We start from the raw sequence: 15,639 nt of genomic DNA, 5'->3' as shown, positions 1-15,639 counted from the left end.
CAACGTACAGACTCAGACTTGCGATTTCATCTGCAACGCTGGCTGTGTGAGAAATGATATCCAAAGTACTCCAGAAAAAGAAGGTTTGAAATTATTCCTGCCTTGGAACAAGGTTGATAAGACTATCAGAAAATTATATCTTGGACAGAAGTGATTCTTGAAGCTTTACCATTCAGTTAAGATGTCTGGTTAAGGCTGACAACTTGTCGAAATTAATGTAATTATTGTATAGTTGATGTTTAGACAATGACTGTCAATTACCGCCTTAACTCTTGTCTGAGTGTGATAAGAATGGTGACCGAATTTTTAGACATTTTTTTGCAATTTTTTGGAACGAATTTTCTGCTCTAATTTACCTACATATTTAATTGAAATGCTCTGATGAAATGCTTCTTGACTGGACTGATATTATATTTTATTTGTTTTAAACTAGAAGAATAATTATGTATTAAATTACATTTATAACCGTATATAGCGAATTTATTTTATTACCTTTATTTACCGACGTTTTTTGTTTTGAATTTTATTTTCATAAATAGCACCTTTATTCTAAATTCAATTTAAAATGTGATCTCAATATTAGACCGTATACTCTAACCCCCTTATTCATAAACGTCTACTAAAGTTGACCAGCCGCTAACAATCGTTTGTCCCTTTCCATCATAACAATACGTCGGAAAGGGACAAACAATTATTAGCGGCTTGTCAACTTTAGTAGACGTGTATGAATAAGGGGGTTAATATAGAATGCAAAATTAAATATCATTAGTGTCCACGAAAGCTATTTTACGTACATTTTATCAATAGAAATGGTTGCAAAAAACTGCCTACCATTCTTACCGACTTCAAAGAGGAAGTACCATAAATTTAATTTAAATAGGTAGTCTAATAATCAGACCTCGGACAGGGTGAGCTGTTTTAAGAGTTTGCATAATATGGACATACCTACGTAGTCATTCAATGGCAGATGTGATGTAATTGAATAACGAATTAAATTATTCTATTTAGATCTTTACATAACTAGCAAAACAAATTAATTGTATAGCAAGCCTCTTTAAATGATAAGCATATTATTTTATAAGCTGGTCTTCGTCTGCTTCTGTCAGTCAGAAATTAGAAGACGTCATAGCTAGAAACCCAGACTTAGATCTGTTTAGGGACTATGCTGAAAAAATTTCGGAAGGAACAGATGTGGACGGTATTTTAATGTACAACTTCACTCCGCTCACTTCAGTGGAAGTAGAAAGGTCTTTTTCCATCTATAAGTGGATATTAAACTCAAGAAGAAGTGCGTTGAAAATTGAAAATCTAGAAAAAAATATAGTTCTTTATTACAATAACCAATAACAAAGAAAAATTTGAATAAATAAATAATACTTACTCGTTTTGTACATAATGCACTGTCATTTTTGTTTAATTATTATTCATGAATTCTTTTTAATATTTCATCTTGAGGCATATCTATATTAACATCTACACTTGACATTAATGACGTAAAAATGGCTCACTCTGTCCGAGGTCTGCTAATAATAAATAAAATAAAATAAAATTCATTTATTTCAGACAATTGACAATCCATAATTTATAAATTAAATACTATTAGACTTAAATAAATAAAAATTAAAATTAAATATTAACAAATAATAACTAACATTACATTAAATTTAAATTTCCTATTAAAACTGACATGCAGGGAGGACCAGTGCCTCAAAAGGCCACTGTCCCATCTATTTGCCACTGTGGCCAGGAGGCTGTGGCGGCTGTCACGCACCCTGCTAAGCATCGCGGCGCAACGCTTGCGGAGCGTGGCGTGGAAACCGTCCACGCTCGCATCCGCAAACATCCCGGACGCGCTACAGTATCGCGGCAGCCGCAACAGCACCCTAAAGGCACCGTTGTATTGGACCCGCAGAGCATTTAGCGATCGCTGGGTGTACCTTGTCCATAGGCTACATGTGTACAGCGATGTACAGTACGCTTTAAATAAGGTTATCTTTACTTGGGCTGTACATCGGCTGAACCTGCGCGCAATCATGTTTGCTCTCATCGCTAAAGCTCTGCGTTCCCTCTCAATGTCTGCAACATCACGCAGATCTTCGGTAACCAAATGTCCAAGATATTTAAAAGACCTCACCCTATTTAGTTCCTGTCCATCAAGAAGAATGGGAGGGACATACGTTGGGCTTTTGGTTCCCGCTTTAAAAACCATATATTCGCTTTTGAGCGCATTGTATTTTAACTTATGGTCACGGGCGTACGATTCGCAAATGTCGATAAGAATTATTAATCCCCCTATCGACGGGCTCAGCAACACCATATCATCCGCATAACTTATATTATTGAAACAGACTCTGTCAACATGGCATCCGACATGCGTGCTGCTGAGTCCATCGATTAGGTCATTAATATATAAATACAATAAATTCGGGGAGGTTAGGCCCCCTTGCCTTACACCGCATTGCAATCCGTACTCGTCCGAAAGTACGTTGCCCCACCGGACACTGTTTCTCTGGCCACCGTACCAACAGCTAAATATACGTGTTAGCTCCTTGGGAAACTTGACCTTGTCAAGCTTTTTCCAAAGTAGGTCGTAATTGACAAGATCAAAAGCTTTGGAAAGATCCAAAAAGCACGCATATATAGGCGTTTTTCTTCTTGTATAATACTCGACAGCCTGCTTTAGACATGTGACTGCGCTCTCTGTGGAAAGGCCTGCACGAAAACCGAACTGAGCGTCATGTATCTGCAAACACTTGTCCAGTTGCACACTATGCAGGCCGTCAAACACTCTAGCTATAATGGTTGCCAGAGAAATAGGCCTGTAATTCGTTTTATCGGATATATCACCAGTTTTATTTTTGATGATAGGAACTACTAACGTTTTTATCATACTTTCGGGCAAATACGAATGGCTAATACATAGGTTAAAGAGCATCGATAGACATCTGGGCAAGTGTGGACCAGCAAACTGCAGATGCTCGATGCTTAAGTAGTCATGACCGGGAGACTTTCCTCTTTTCATTTCCTTTAAAACTTTAGTGATGTCTTTCGCACTAAAGCGAACTTGAAGGTCATTCCCAGTTCTATCGTCGGGCACTTGCAGGTCCATATTCCCACTACAGGATGTCTTTACGCTAAAATACTCTTTGAACATATTCGCAATATCCTTAGCGTTTGAAATGCCTTCCACCGTGATAGAGTCAAATAGGTGATACAAATATTAAAATATTAAAATAGAATTATTACCGTTAAGGTCAACAGCAAAACGATAGCAAAACGCCAGTTATTTTAAATAATTTATTAATCTTATTATCAATCATCATCATCATCGTTATCATCATCATCATCAGCTCTCTGCTTCAGTTTGGCCTCCAGTTCCTTTGCTGGGTTAAACACTCCGTTGGTCTGTGTGTTGCAAATGAAACAACGAGTTGATTTCTTGTAGTTATCTAGAGCACATTTCTCGCAGAAATAATGTTTACATCTGAAACATACAAGCAAATAAAATTGTTTAAAGTCGGTTAATAATTTGAAAAACAAAAGGAACGGTCCCGAGGGAAGCGAGGGCCTATAATGATCGAGGATAGGTAGACATTTTATATGATTATGGATGTAACTTCAACATTTTACTTAGATTGCGAGTAAAGTATATATAAATATTACATATTTAAGCGTATTTTACGGTAGGTACCGTCAACCGGGGTGAATAGGTACGGCTGGGGTGAATAGGGACAAAACTTAAAATGTGATTTAACAGACAATTTCTTAAAAAATACCAATAGTAATAATTAAGTTTTGTCCCTTTCAGGATTTTCGTAAGGTTATCGATAGGTAAGGTTAGGTTAGGTTTGTTTTATGGCAATCCTGAAAAGTTACGCGTTTCTGAGAAAAAACAAATTACGACTAACGAAAATGCGGACAAACAATACATTATGACTTAAAACTTTATGGGAATCAAATAGAGACCCGTGCTATACGCGTGCACCCGTGAGGAACAGAAAATACGCACCGACAACATACCAAAAACAGCCTCCGAAATTTGGTCGGGTTATTTGTTGCCCAACATAAGCCATACTAAAATTTACGCCAAAAAAAATGAGACAAGGACAAACAATCATAGCGCTTTCTCTGTTACTCCTACCGGTAGTTCCATAAGAGCATTCAATCATCTGTCGGCTCCATCATTTCATCTCTATACTTATTGTATCTCTATGGCCAAAATATATATTATCAAGGCATCTTACGGTATATTTTATGTAATAGTTGACAATATCTTATAGCAAGACATCTTAAAATACCTTTCTATAAATATATATTATAGCTTGGTATATTACGATATTCTCGGGCCAGTATACAGTATACTGGCCCGAGAAAATCTCTAATGCCAGCCTCTGGAGATGCTGCAATGAAACCCCGATCGACCAGCAGATCAAGCGCCGGAAATGGAGTTGGATTGGGCATACACTCCGAAGGGATCCTAAACACATACCGAGGCAAGCCCTAGACTGGAATCCCCAAGGAAAAAGGAAACGTTGCCGTCCAAAGCAGACCTGGCGCCGGACTATAATTGCAGAGGCGAAGGCTATTGGGAAGACTTGGAGCGAACTCAAGCACGAAGCTCAAGACCGATCCAGATGGCGGCGCACTGTGGACGCCCTCTGCCCCATCTAGGGGACATAGGACAATAAGTCAAGTCATATTACGATATATTTTGGTATATTTGTCGTGTGTGGTGCTTGGCTATTATATAATATGTATTTTGTTATCTCACGGTATATTAATATATATTATAGCGCAGTTTGACGGGCTTAAAAAGCTATCTTATGCAGACTAATTATAAAGACGAATTTCACGAGCATACGAAGGAAGGAAGGGAAGGGGATGTGGTGGTGGCCGAGTGGATATGATGTCCGACTTTCAATCCGGAGGTCGCGGGTTCAAATCAAGGCTCGTACCAATGAGTTTTTCGGAACTTATGTACGAAATATCATTTGATATTTACCAGTCGCTTTTCGGTGAAGGCAAACATCGTGAGGAAACCGGACTAATCCCAACAAGGCCTAGTTTACCCTCTGGGTTGGAAGGTCAGATGGCAGTCGCTTTCGTAAAAACTAGTGCCTACGCCAATGCTTGGGATTAGTTGTCAAGCGGACCCCAGGCTCCCAAAAATGCCGGGACAACGCGAGGAAGAAGACGAAGGGAAAAGCCAGTAGGTATTGCTTACTTTGTCACGACGGGGTCCGTGAAACTGCCGCGGCAGATGAAGCATCGGAACGGCAACTCATCATCGCTATGGATCTGTAATGTAGATAACTTATATTATAAATCTGTTATGTTCTTGTACATTACGATACAAGTGCGCAAAACAGGAAATTCGCAACGAGTAGGGATAAATTAAAACACGCCCGAAGGGAGAACAGTGGGAGGGAGGGACACGAGTTCTAGAGCAGAGCCCAACTGGAGAAGTACCTCCACCTAACAGAAAACAGCAGCCAAATAACACTAGACCCTACTCATAGTGTTGTGTTCCTGCCGGTGAGTAAGGTTGCCAGAGCTCAACGAGGGGGGTTTAGGGTCGGCAACGCGCATGTAACTCCTCTGGAGTTGCAGGCGTACATAGGCTACGGACACTGCTTACCATCAGGCGGGCCGTATGCTTGTTTGCCACCGACGTAGTATTAAAAAAAAAGTTGCGAATTATTTGCACATGTATCGTACAAAATTTTACAGTACATATGGTGCTACTTTACCGCACTAGTGCGCAAATTAGCATATTACGTTACTGTGTCAAACATTTAAAGGGCCATATGTACTGTAAAACGTTGTACGATACATGTGCGAATAGGTAATTCGCAACTCGTGTCGATATAAAACACTCCCTTCGGTCGAGTTTTAATTCATCGCCACTCGTTTTGAATTTCCTATTTTTCACACTTGTATCGTAATGTACTATTACAACACATATGGCCCTTTAAATTTTCGATATAGTTCGTTAATGTTCTAATTATCGCACTAGTGCAAAGTAGCACCATATGTGCTGTAAATAAATTTCAGTCAGTTTGGTGAGTAATGTAATATAAGAACACGTGATATATACTTATGATAAAGATTTTTTTAATGGGTCTGTGAGAGCTGTCTTTCTTTTGGCATACAGTCAGCAGTCTTTGTGGCCAAATAGTTCGGTACACCATACTAAATATACGGTGTACCGAACTATTTGGCTACTTGGGTTGCTACAAAGTATTTGACGCCGACTGTACAACCGACCCGTAAACATTAATTGGTCAAGGTCATAGATTAATCAGAAATAATACTATCAATTTAATCTGAACTCTAAAATTAACCATTATTACATTTGACTTGAATGACGCGAAGTCTTTTTCTCTAAAAAAAATACCCACGCAAATGTATATCGTACAAAATCCATTATTTTCAATCGAATGATACACGTGGATATATTTAAAGAAAATGTCAGGAAATCACATTTTAGTTTTATCGCATTTCACCCCAGCTATCCCTATTCACCCCGTTTGATGGTTGTACAGCCAAGAGACATATTTGATTACCTACCTCGGTAGGCTGGGTAACATATATCAACTTCGAAATATGTTTGATCGATCCCAATTTCCGAATTTTCATTTGACTGAACGCGTTTTTTCTAAAACCGTTTTAATTTTCCAAACTTTTGAAAAAGGCATCCTGCAGTCGGGTTCGGTTTGGTTAGATTGGTGGCCCTTCTAAAAATTCAGCGGTTTTTAGAAAAAACGCGTTCGGTCAAATGAAAATTTCGGGATTTCACACATTCACTGCCGGGAACCCACCTGGTGGGCGCTCGTGAACTTTGTTCAGATGCCGGACAACCCGCTGGGCGGGTTGTTTTGTACGCAGCTATAGACCATCGGTTTCTGGGGTAGTGCGCCGTTTTTTGTCTGGCAGTGAGTGTGTTAAATAATCAAATATAAAATAGGGAGTACTACTGCAATGTTCTGCCGCCAGAGTGCAGCACAAGCACCTTTCATAAACCATAGAGTAACTTATACATACTGTGCCTTAAACTGTGTTATGACAAACTTTCACAGATAATAAAACATGACATTGATGCATCATGGCGGTTTGTTTACAAAGGGCCTACCGGGAAACGCGAAAATCGAAATTTAGTTATCTGCCTCTCCATCGCTCGAATGTGCAAGAGTGAGATAGGTTAGATAACGAAATTTCGATTTTCTTGTTTCGCAATAGACCCTCAGATTGTGATGAATTGCGGTAGTGGCGCCCCCTACGCAGAGTTTCGCGGAATATTTCCTATTTTACAGGCTTTTTATTAACTTGCAATGTACAATGTATGTATGGGTCAAATCTTACAAGTTCAACTTGACCTACTTCCCGGTTTCCGATGAAGCTGAAAATTTGCATACGTATGTAAGTCCGGTGACAATGCAATATTATGGTACCATCGAGCTGATCTGATGATGGAGACAGGAGGTGGCCATAGGAACACTGTGATAAAACAACAACCTAATTGTGTTAGGGGTTTTTAGAATTGTCTTGGTGAGTATTAGTTGCCTGTGGAAAGAAAAGTACTCAGCGCTAAAAGCTTGTACCAAAAATGAAATTGTTGCCAAAATCTTATTCAGAGATTTTTTTGATTCATTTATTCATGATAAAGTAATATAAATTTAATACATTTCATAAAACTCGCCAAACTGTGACGTTTGATGGCGACGTACGCCAATTTTTTTGCTAATAACTTAATCTATTTGGGTTAGACACATTTTATAATATGGTTTACTCGTTCGCGTTTTTCCTGTAGACATCGTAAAGTTAAGGGAATCTAGCGGCTCGATTCGAAGAATTAAATACGATACCGATAAGTTCTGGTTTAGATAAGTTCTCATTTAGATAACATTTGTATGTTGTATAATTGACAGAAGCAGCTCGATTCGGGCAACCAATGTCACTTTGATGTTATAAATATCGTAGATAGATATTATTGAGATCTCAGCGGAATCGAAATAAACGTCAATTTTGACATGTCGTTTAGTTATCGATCTTTTAAAGATCTTTCCAATATCTTACACGTGTCTTAATCATTCTTCGAATCGGGCCGTAAAGCTAATTTTTATGCTGCAACCTGACAGTCGGGATACATTTTTTCAGCAACGAAATAAAAAAGAGATAAATAGATAAAAAATGAGATAGGTAACTCGTACCCTACCTCATAGTCGGAGTCCCCCCCGCCGCCCTCGGGCGCCACCTCTTCTCGCTCCAGCTGCCAGCCGTGCTTGTAGTCCGAGCGGTCGTGTAAGAACTTGCAGGAATCTGTTGACACAAAGTAGGTGCAGGGAACCTATTTTTTTAATAAATTAATAGTTTAAAAACACTAGAAAACACACTTATGATACGATATTCCATCATGGAATGCCAGTGCCTATCTTCCGGCTTCATCATCAGACCTTGAAACCTAATCGTGGTCAAAGTGCATTACAAGACTTTTCTAACAAATCCAAACACAGCTATGATACGATGTTCCATCATGAAGTTCCAGTTCATATCTTCCGGCTCCATCATCAGATCAGTTGGACAGTACCATATTATTGTATTGTCATCAGAACCACATACAGCTGCCAATTTTCATGACGTTACGATCCTTGGAAGATGGTTAAATTAGTTACCTTAGATTCCATTACATACAGGTCAACCTAATAAAAGCGTGTTAAAAACCGTATCGCTTTTTTACAAGCTTTATTTTAACTTGGCATTTTCTTTTTTTTATACTACGTCGGTGGCAAACAAGCATATGGCCAGCCTGATGGTAAGTAGTCTCCGTAGCCTATGGACGCTGCAACTATAGAGGAGTTACATGCGCGTTGCCAACCCTAACACTCCGCACCCTCGTTAAGCTCTGGCAACCTTACTCACCGGCAGGAACACACTATGAGTAGGGTCTAGTGTTATTTGGTTGCGGTTTTCTGTAAGGTGGAGGTACTTCCCCAGTTGGGCTCTGCTCTAGATCTGGAATGACATCCGCTGTGCTGTGCCCTGCCACACAACGCGAGAAGACATTCACAGTGCCCATACCTACCTCTCTTTTGGACGTAGTTAAGAACAAACCCGGGTCCAAAGTTTTCGTATGTAACTAACTTTTTTTTTCAAACCATTTTTCAAACACTTCCTGATAACGGATTAAGCTGAAAATTTGCATACATATGTAAGTCGGGCGCAAATGCAATATTATGGTACCATCGAGCTGATCTGATGATGGAGACAGGAGGTGGCCATAGGAACTATGTGATGAGATGAAAGAACATTCGCACTCGGGCGAGGAAAACGCGCGCCGCCTATGCCGAGGTACATCTACACTGGCCGTATTGTGCGTGAGGAAAATGCCTCGCGCGTATGCTCGCTCTGTGTGGACCCGGCTAATTGTGTTTGGGGTTTTTAGAATTGTCACGATGAATATTAGTTGCCTGTGATAAAAAAAGTACAGTTAGCGATAAAAGCTTGTACCAAAAATGATATTTTAGGCAAAAACTTATTTTTATAATAAACTGGAGTGCTTTCATTGAAATTGTTGTTTCATTGAAATTATGATTTTAGAAAAAAAATGGTTATGTTGCTGCCAAGATACAAATCAAGTTTATTTAAATTGAGAGACTTACCTCCAAATCCACAGAATCCGGTTTCTTTATAATCCTTACAAATGTCTGGTTGGTAGTCCCATCTGTAAAGAAAACACATTTTAAGTTCAGTGTAGATCAAGTAAAACTCTATAGGCACTCCAACCAAGTATAATACCATCTAAACAGTGCTACAGCAGTGTTAAGGCCTGTGCACATCGGTTGCGTGCGCGTAGACGTTGCGTGCACGTTTGCTCACACGCAGCCGGTGTGCTCCGGCCTTACGTGTGGAGTAACAGACAGACATACAGTCCAATCAAGTTGCTTTCGCATTTATCGCTTTTGAACGCGACTTCGTCGGCGTAGAATAGTGATGATAATGACGATAATAAATTAATAGTTAAGACTAGTAAATAGATTTTAAGTATGGCTCATGATTTCATTTTCTTTATGCTGTTAGTATGTATGTTAACATTATGTACTTAATAATGAACCTCCAGGTCTATGATTCTTAAGTATGTTAAGTACTCTACATTGGACTTCAAATTCATTTGTATATGTGACTGTTTGTGTTCTAAATAAATTAAAATTAAAAATTAAAAAAAAAAATAGTTTAAAAAAACACTACAAAAACACGCCTTTATAAATGCACGTAAAAACCAAAAATATAATAGGTTTGTTATAACCTTGAAACCTGATCGTGTTCAAAGTCCATTACGTGACCTTTATCACAGGTGCAAACACGACTATGATACGATATTCCATCATGGAATGCCAGTGCCTATCTTTCGGCTTCATCATCAGACCTTGAAACCTAATCGTGGTCAAAGTTCATTACGAGACTTTTCTAACAAATCCAAACACAGCAATGATATGATGTTCCATCATGAAGTTCCAGTTTATATCTTCCGGCTCCATCATCAGATCAGTTCGACAGTACCATATTATTGTATTGTCACCAGAACTACATACAGCTGCCAATTTTCATGACGCTACGATCCTTGGAAGATGGTTAAATTTACCTTAGATTCCATTACATAGGTTACAATGTAAACATACCTGAAAGTGCCTCTCGCTCTGCTACAAGTGCATATAGTTAACAATGACAGAGATTAGTGTGTCTCACTCTAATCAATATTACCTGACAGTGGCTCTTAGATTAGCTGGAGCCCTGATGGGACCTTTTCTCACTAAGCCGGAGCTAGCGTTGCCTGCAGCTGTATCCCGCTTCTTGTAGTATTGTGCATAGTTATTCAATCCTCGGTATACCTAAGCAAACAGTACATATTTTAAGTAACAATTACAGTAAAAGCATATCAGTGTGTGTGTGACTGGTACACAATTCAGAGAAAGTTGTTTCTAATGCAAAGGAAATATCCATATTTAACTTAGTAATGTAATAAAGAAAATAGGGCAGTGAAGCCTGCTACACTAAATAAAAATAAATAAATAAATATATCTACACTGCCCAATAGACTGATCTTATCCAGAAAGCCTATTTGTACCTTATCATCTGCCTGTCCCTGCAGCTCTTCATTGATCTTCTGCGCTTTCTCGAAGATGGCCTGTGCATCCCGGTCTCTTTCTGTATCTAGTTCATATGTGGCAGTGGCATTTTCCCGCTGTTGCTGCACTGATAGTGTCAGGTTCTGCTTTGGCTGGAAACATAAAAAATATGGCAAATTTCAATTAAGTTTTAAACTTAGACAAGGAAAACTTCAGTGCTAAATTGTACATTGGAAGCTATATAGTTGGCACTCTATGTGTCAACCTGCAGGGCCAAGATGGATGGCTGTCTAACATTTGTCACCATACCTGTCACGCTCTAACAAATATGTAAGTGCGAAAGTGACGAATGATATGACAAGTGACAAAAATACAACCATGATACCGCTGCTGTAGTGTTTTTACGCTGGTCGCAGTTTACTGCCAACCCTTTGTTTAAATTACTGAATTGAACCCAAATTATGTATTACATCGTATACACCGTATTTTTTTTATTTCCGTTAATTCGCTTACGGTAAATAATGTATGGAAATAATATACACCGTGTTTTTATTGAATTCCGTTAACTTCTGGGTATCGGCAAGCACGTTAAGGGAAACTAAATGGCATAGTTAATTAAAAAAAAAAACTTTTTTTTTTATAAAAAGTAATTTGACTAATTTGTTGCAAATGTTGCATATAGCGTTATTGAAACATAGGCAGCATTTAACTCAACCAAACAATTTAAAACTGTGATCAATCATCTGAGACAGTATTTATGTTTATTACCAAATGTATTATCTCATACTAAACACTAATCAAAATGTAAATAGGCCCTAAGGCAAGTGTACACGCCTGAAGGGCCTTAATAAATTATTGATTATCTCCAAAATGCAATTAATTACCCTTGGGTGCATCCCTGAGCTTAAATTAAGTAACTTTCTCAAAGACACCGGTATTCTAATTAACTCCATTTCAGAGATAATCAATAATTTATCAGATATAATCTGATAAGGCCCTAACGAGCATATTCACTTGCCCTAGGGCCTGTTTACATATTGATTAGTGTTTAGTACGAGTTCATACATCTGCTAATAAACGTAACTACTATCTCGGATGGTAGGTGTTCGAAATGACATTGATATGTCACAAGTTTCAAATGTTTAGTTGAGTTAAATGTAATGCTCTCATTACAACAATGCTATATGAAAACATTTAATGACTTTTTATAAAAATAATAATTATAAAAACTTATAATTAATTTTTTTTTTTAAATTTACTATGCCATTTAGTTTCCCTTAACGTACTTACCAATACCCCGAAGTTAACGGAATTCAATAAAAACACGGTGTAGATTGTGTCATTCAGAAAGATGCAGTCCTTGACTCATATTGTCATGTCATTAAAGGTTATTCTTGACAAATCTGCATGACATCGTAGACAACATGAACTATATTTATTTAAGTACTATTGCACAATACATGAAATTGCATTTAGCTAGTACTGTGTGATATTTAAACTAGTTCAATAATAGAAACACTATTGATTCAATTTTCCATGTTATAGTGGCTTGCTAGAAAATATTTTAAAAATCAACCCGTCGACTCCCGACCGATAATGTCATTTAAATTTAAAGTTTTGATTAATTGAAATAAAATCAAAATTCCAATAACTCAAAAACGACATATGCAACATGAAGATTTTACTACTATAATTATATAAGAGGAAATGGCAACCTCTAAAGCCTTTGTCAAATTCAAAGGAATATCAACACAGTTAATTATTTATAATTACAAGATTGGTTAACATCAATTACACTTGCATTTATGAATATTAATTAACAAACAATCTAGAAATGATTAGTGTTATACATTATTAGCAAGAAATAATGATGTAAACCCTCCAAGATAGCGGCAAGAGTCCAAAATTATACAACTTATATCAATGTCGACCCGTCTGGCCTAGTGGGTAGTGACCCTGCCAATGAAGCCCATGGTCCCAGGTTCAAATTCTGGTAAGGGCATTTATATGTGTGATGAACACAGATATTTGGTCCTGAGTGTGGGGTGTTTTCTATGTATTTAAGTATTTATAAATTATATATATCATTGTCTAAGTACCCACAACACAAGCCTTACTGAGCTTACTGTGGGACTTAGTCAATTTGTGTAATAATGTCCTATAATATTTTATTTTATTTATTTAATAAAGAACATTAAATAATGTGTCCCTCACAAAGTTAACTTACTTTGTCTTCATCACCACTACTGTCATCATCATGTATCTCAGGCCTTTGTCTCTTCGTGCCCGTAGACTGTATGTTAGGGTTAGCCTTCTGAGGCCTCTTGGTTGGTAAAACAACGGTCTGTTCATCCGAATCTGAGCTGTTCTTATCTAAAAAAAAACTTGATTAAGAAAATATCTAAAACGTCGTTACCTGCCTGTCGCTGAAATATGCAACATAGAGAGACAGATAAACATTTTTCGATGTTGGCGGTAGGGCCTCAAGTCTCTCCATTTCAAAGCCCTTGAAAACCAAAACATAACCTCAAACATTTTCCGTGTAACATTACCACAAACTTAGGAGTAACATTACCTAAAACATATTTTACCTTCTGAACTGGACGTTTTGCGCTTTCTACCTCCTCTATTCTTAATGGTTCTCTTCTTAAACGTAGAAGGAACTTCAACCTCTGCATCAGACATTTTGTACTGATTTAGTTATTTAAGTCTCACTGGGTACAAAAACCAGTAAGGAGAGGAGAAAATTCTGCCCAATAACTATTTCAAGGTACTACTAATTAATTTATTACAATTATTCGTTAATAATTTGTTGGCAGATGAAGCACTTATTGTTTGTATTCCGGGGAACGTTCAGAAACCTAAACAGGAGCAGAAAACTAAAGTCAAGAAACAGTCTTTTATTGACTTATGACGAACAGTTGAACAAGAATTTTCTGCAATAATAATAAATAAAATTATTTTATTTGTAATTAAAGTAGATGGTAATATCAGTAAAATGTGTTTCTTGTTATATCAGGAATACGAAAAGAAAACTTTCCATTGAATTTTGGTTAATGAGCGCTGTTTTAAGTTGTCATATTTTATTAAATGTCAAGATCACTAGCTACAGGCTCTACAGGCTACAGGGCTATAACCGCGAAAATCGAAGTTCGTCAATTGCGGGCATTTTTCTTTGTCACTCTAATTACGTATATCATTTTTGAAGACCTATCCATAGATACCCCACACGTATGGGTTTGATGAAAGAATTTTTTTTTATATTTTATGACGTATTAAAAAAAAACTACTTACTAGATCTCGTTCAAACCAATTTTCGGTGGAAGTTTGCATGGTAATGTATATCATATATTTTTATTAGATTTTTCATTCTGTTATTTTAGAAGTTACGGGGGGGGGGGGGGGGACACATTTTACCACTTTGGAAGTGTCTCTCGCGCAAACTATTCAGTTTAGAAAAAAATGATATTAGAAACCTCAATATCATTTTTAAAGACCTATCCATAGATAACCCACACGTATGGGTTTGATGAAAAAAGATTTTTTGAGTTTCAGTTCGAAGTATGGGGAGCCCCCAAAATTTATTGTTTCTTTTCTATTTTGTGTAAAAATCCTAATGCGGTTCATAAAATACATCTACTTACCAAGTTTGAACAGTATAGCTCTTATAGTTTCGGAAAAAAGTGGCGGTGACATAATCGGACAGACAGACGGACATGACGAATCTATAAGGGTTCCGTTTTTTGCCATTTGGCTACGGAACCCTAAAAACGCTTCTGCTTTGACAGTGACAGGCGTTTCGGCATCTATTCTGTTCCATTCAGACAACTTATTAAGAACGGTTTTTCCATAGGCGCCGGCAGCGGGGTGCAAGGGGGTGCACTTGCACCCCCCTGGCAGGAAAGAAATATAAAAAAAAATACTTGTTTTTTATGCGTCTGCGTCTGCACCAGCATTAGAGTTTGTAAGAGATACAGAGTCTGCAATGATTTTGATAGCATAACTCGGAACTATTTAACACAAGAAAAATAAATGAGTGCATCGATTCTTCTATTCCATTTATAATGCACCTCCCTGAAAGTAATCCTGACGGCGCCCATGGGTTTTTCAATATTCAATATTAAAAGTAAAAGTGTTATAATGATCAAGAGGTAAGTAATAAAATATGAAATATGCTTATATTTATTATTTTTACATTAACAGTAGGTTTTTATGTTGAATACGAATTTTAATGGAAACTAACATTATAAGGCTGTCAATACCTAAAGCGCGCACACTGTCTATTTGTATCGGAGTAAATGAGATAGCACTGTCGCATGTTACTGGGCCTGGGCAAGGGAATAATAAGAAAAATATTTAAATAAAAAAAAGTGGATTATTAGTGTAATATTTAACTCGACCACGGTTTAGATATAAATGTTTTGAAATTGCGATTTTAATTGCAGACCCATAAGTCAAAACAATAAAGACTTAAAACCGTTTAATTGTGATTTTAAGACCAATCTTTGCAATTATT

At 37.5% G+C, this 15,639-nt stretch overlaps 1 protein-coding gene across 2 annotated transcripts; it reads right to left on the bottom strand.

Annotated features, from left to right (window-relative positions):
- Window positions 1–3,283: 3,283 nt before the first annotated feature.
- Window positions 3,284–14,884, bottom strand: LOC133531895 (E3 ubiquitin-protein ligase RNF113A). 2 transcript variants are annotated; one of them, XM_061870306.1, is made up of 8 exons: window positions 14,768–14,884; window positions 13,351–13,496; window positions 11,123–11,275; window positions 10,759–10,886; window positions 9,660–9,721; window positions 8,216–8,319; window positions 5,225–5,298; window positions 3,284–3,484 (listed from the first exon to the last, which is right to left on the bottom strand). In XM_061870306.1, exons 1-8 carry the CDS (start codon window positions 14,871–14,873, stop codon window positions 3,313–3,315), a joined length of 945 nt encoding a protein of 314 aa, XP_061726290.1. In that variant the 5' UTR covers window positions 14,874–14,884; the 3' UTR covers window positions 3,284–3,312. The 2 variants fall into 2 exon arrangements, with proteins under 2 accessions (XP_061726290.1, XP_061726291.1); XM_061870307.1 differs by lacking the exon at window positions 14,768–14,884 and adding an exon at window positions 13,715–14,035.
- Window positions 14,885–15,639: the final 755 nt, after the last annotated feature.

Source organism: Cydia pomonella, chromosome 26 (assembly GCF_033807575.1).
Source record: "Cydia pomonella isolate Wapato2018A chromosome 26, ilCydPomo1, whole genome shotgun sequence".
In the NCBI taxonomy this organism is placed as follows: domain Eukaryota; kingdom Metazoa; phylum Arthropoda; class Insecta; order Lepidoptera; family Tortricidae; genus Cydia; species Cydia pomonella.
Note: the sequence above shows the minus strand (reverse complement) of the source record. Positions and strands in the feature narration are given on the sequence as shown.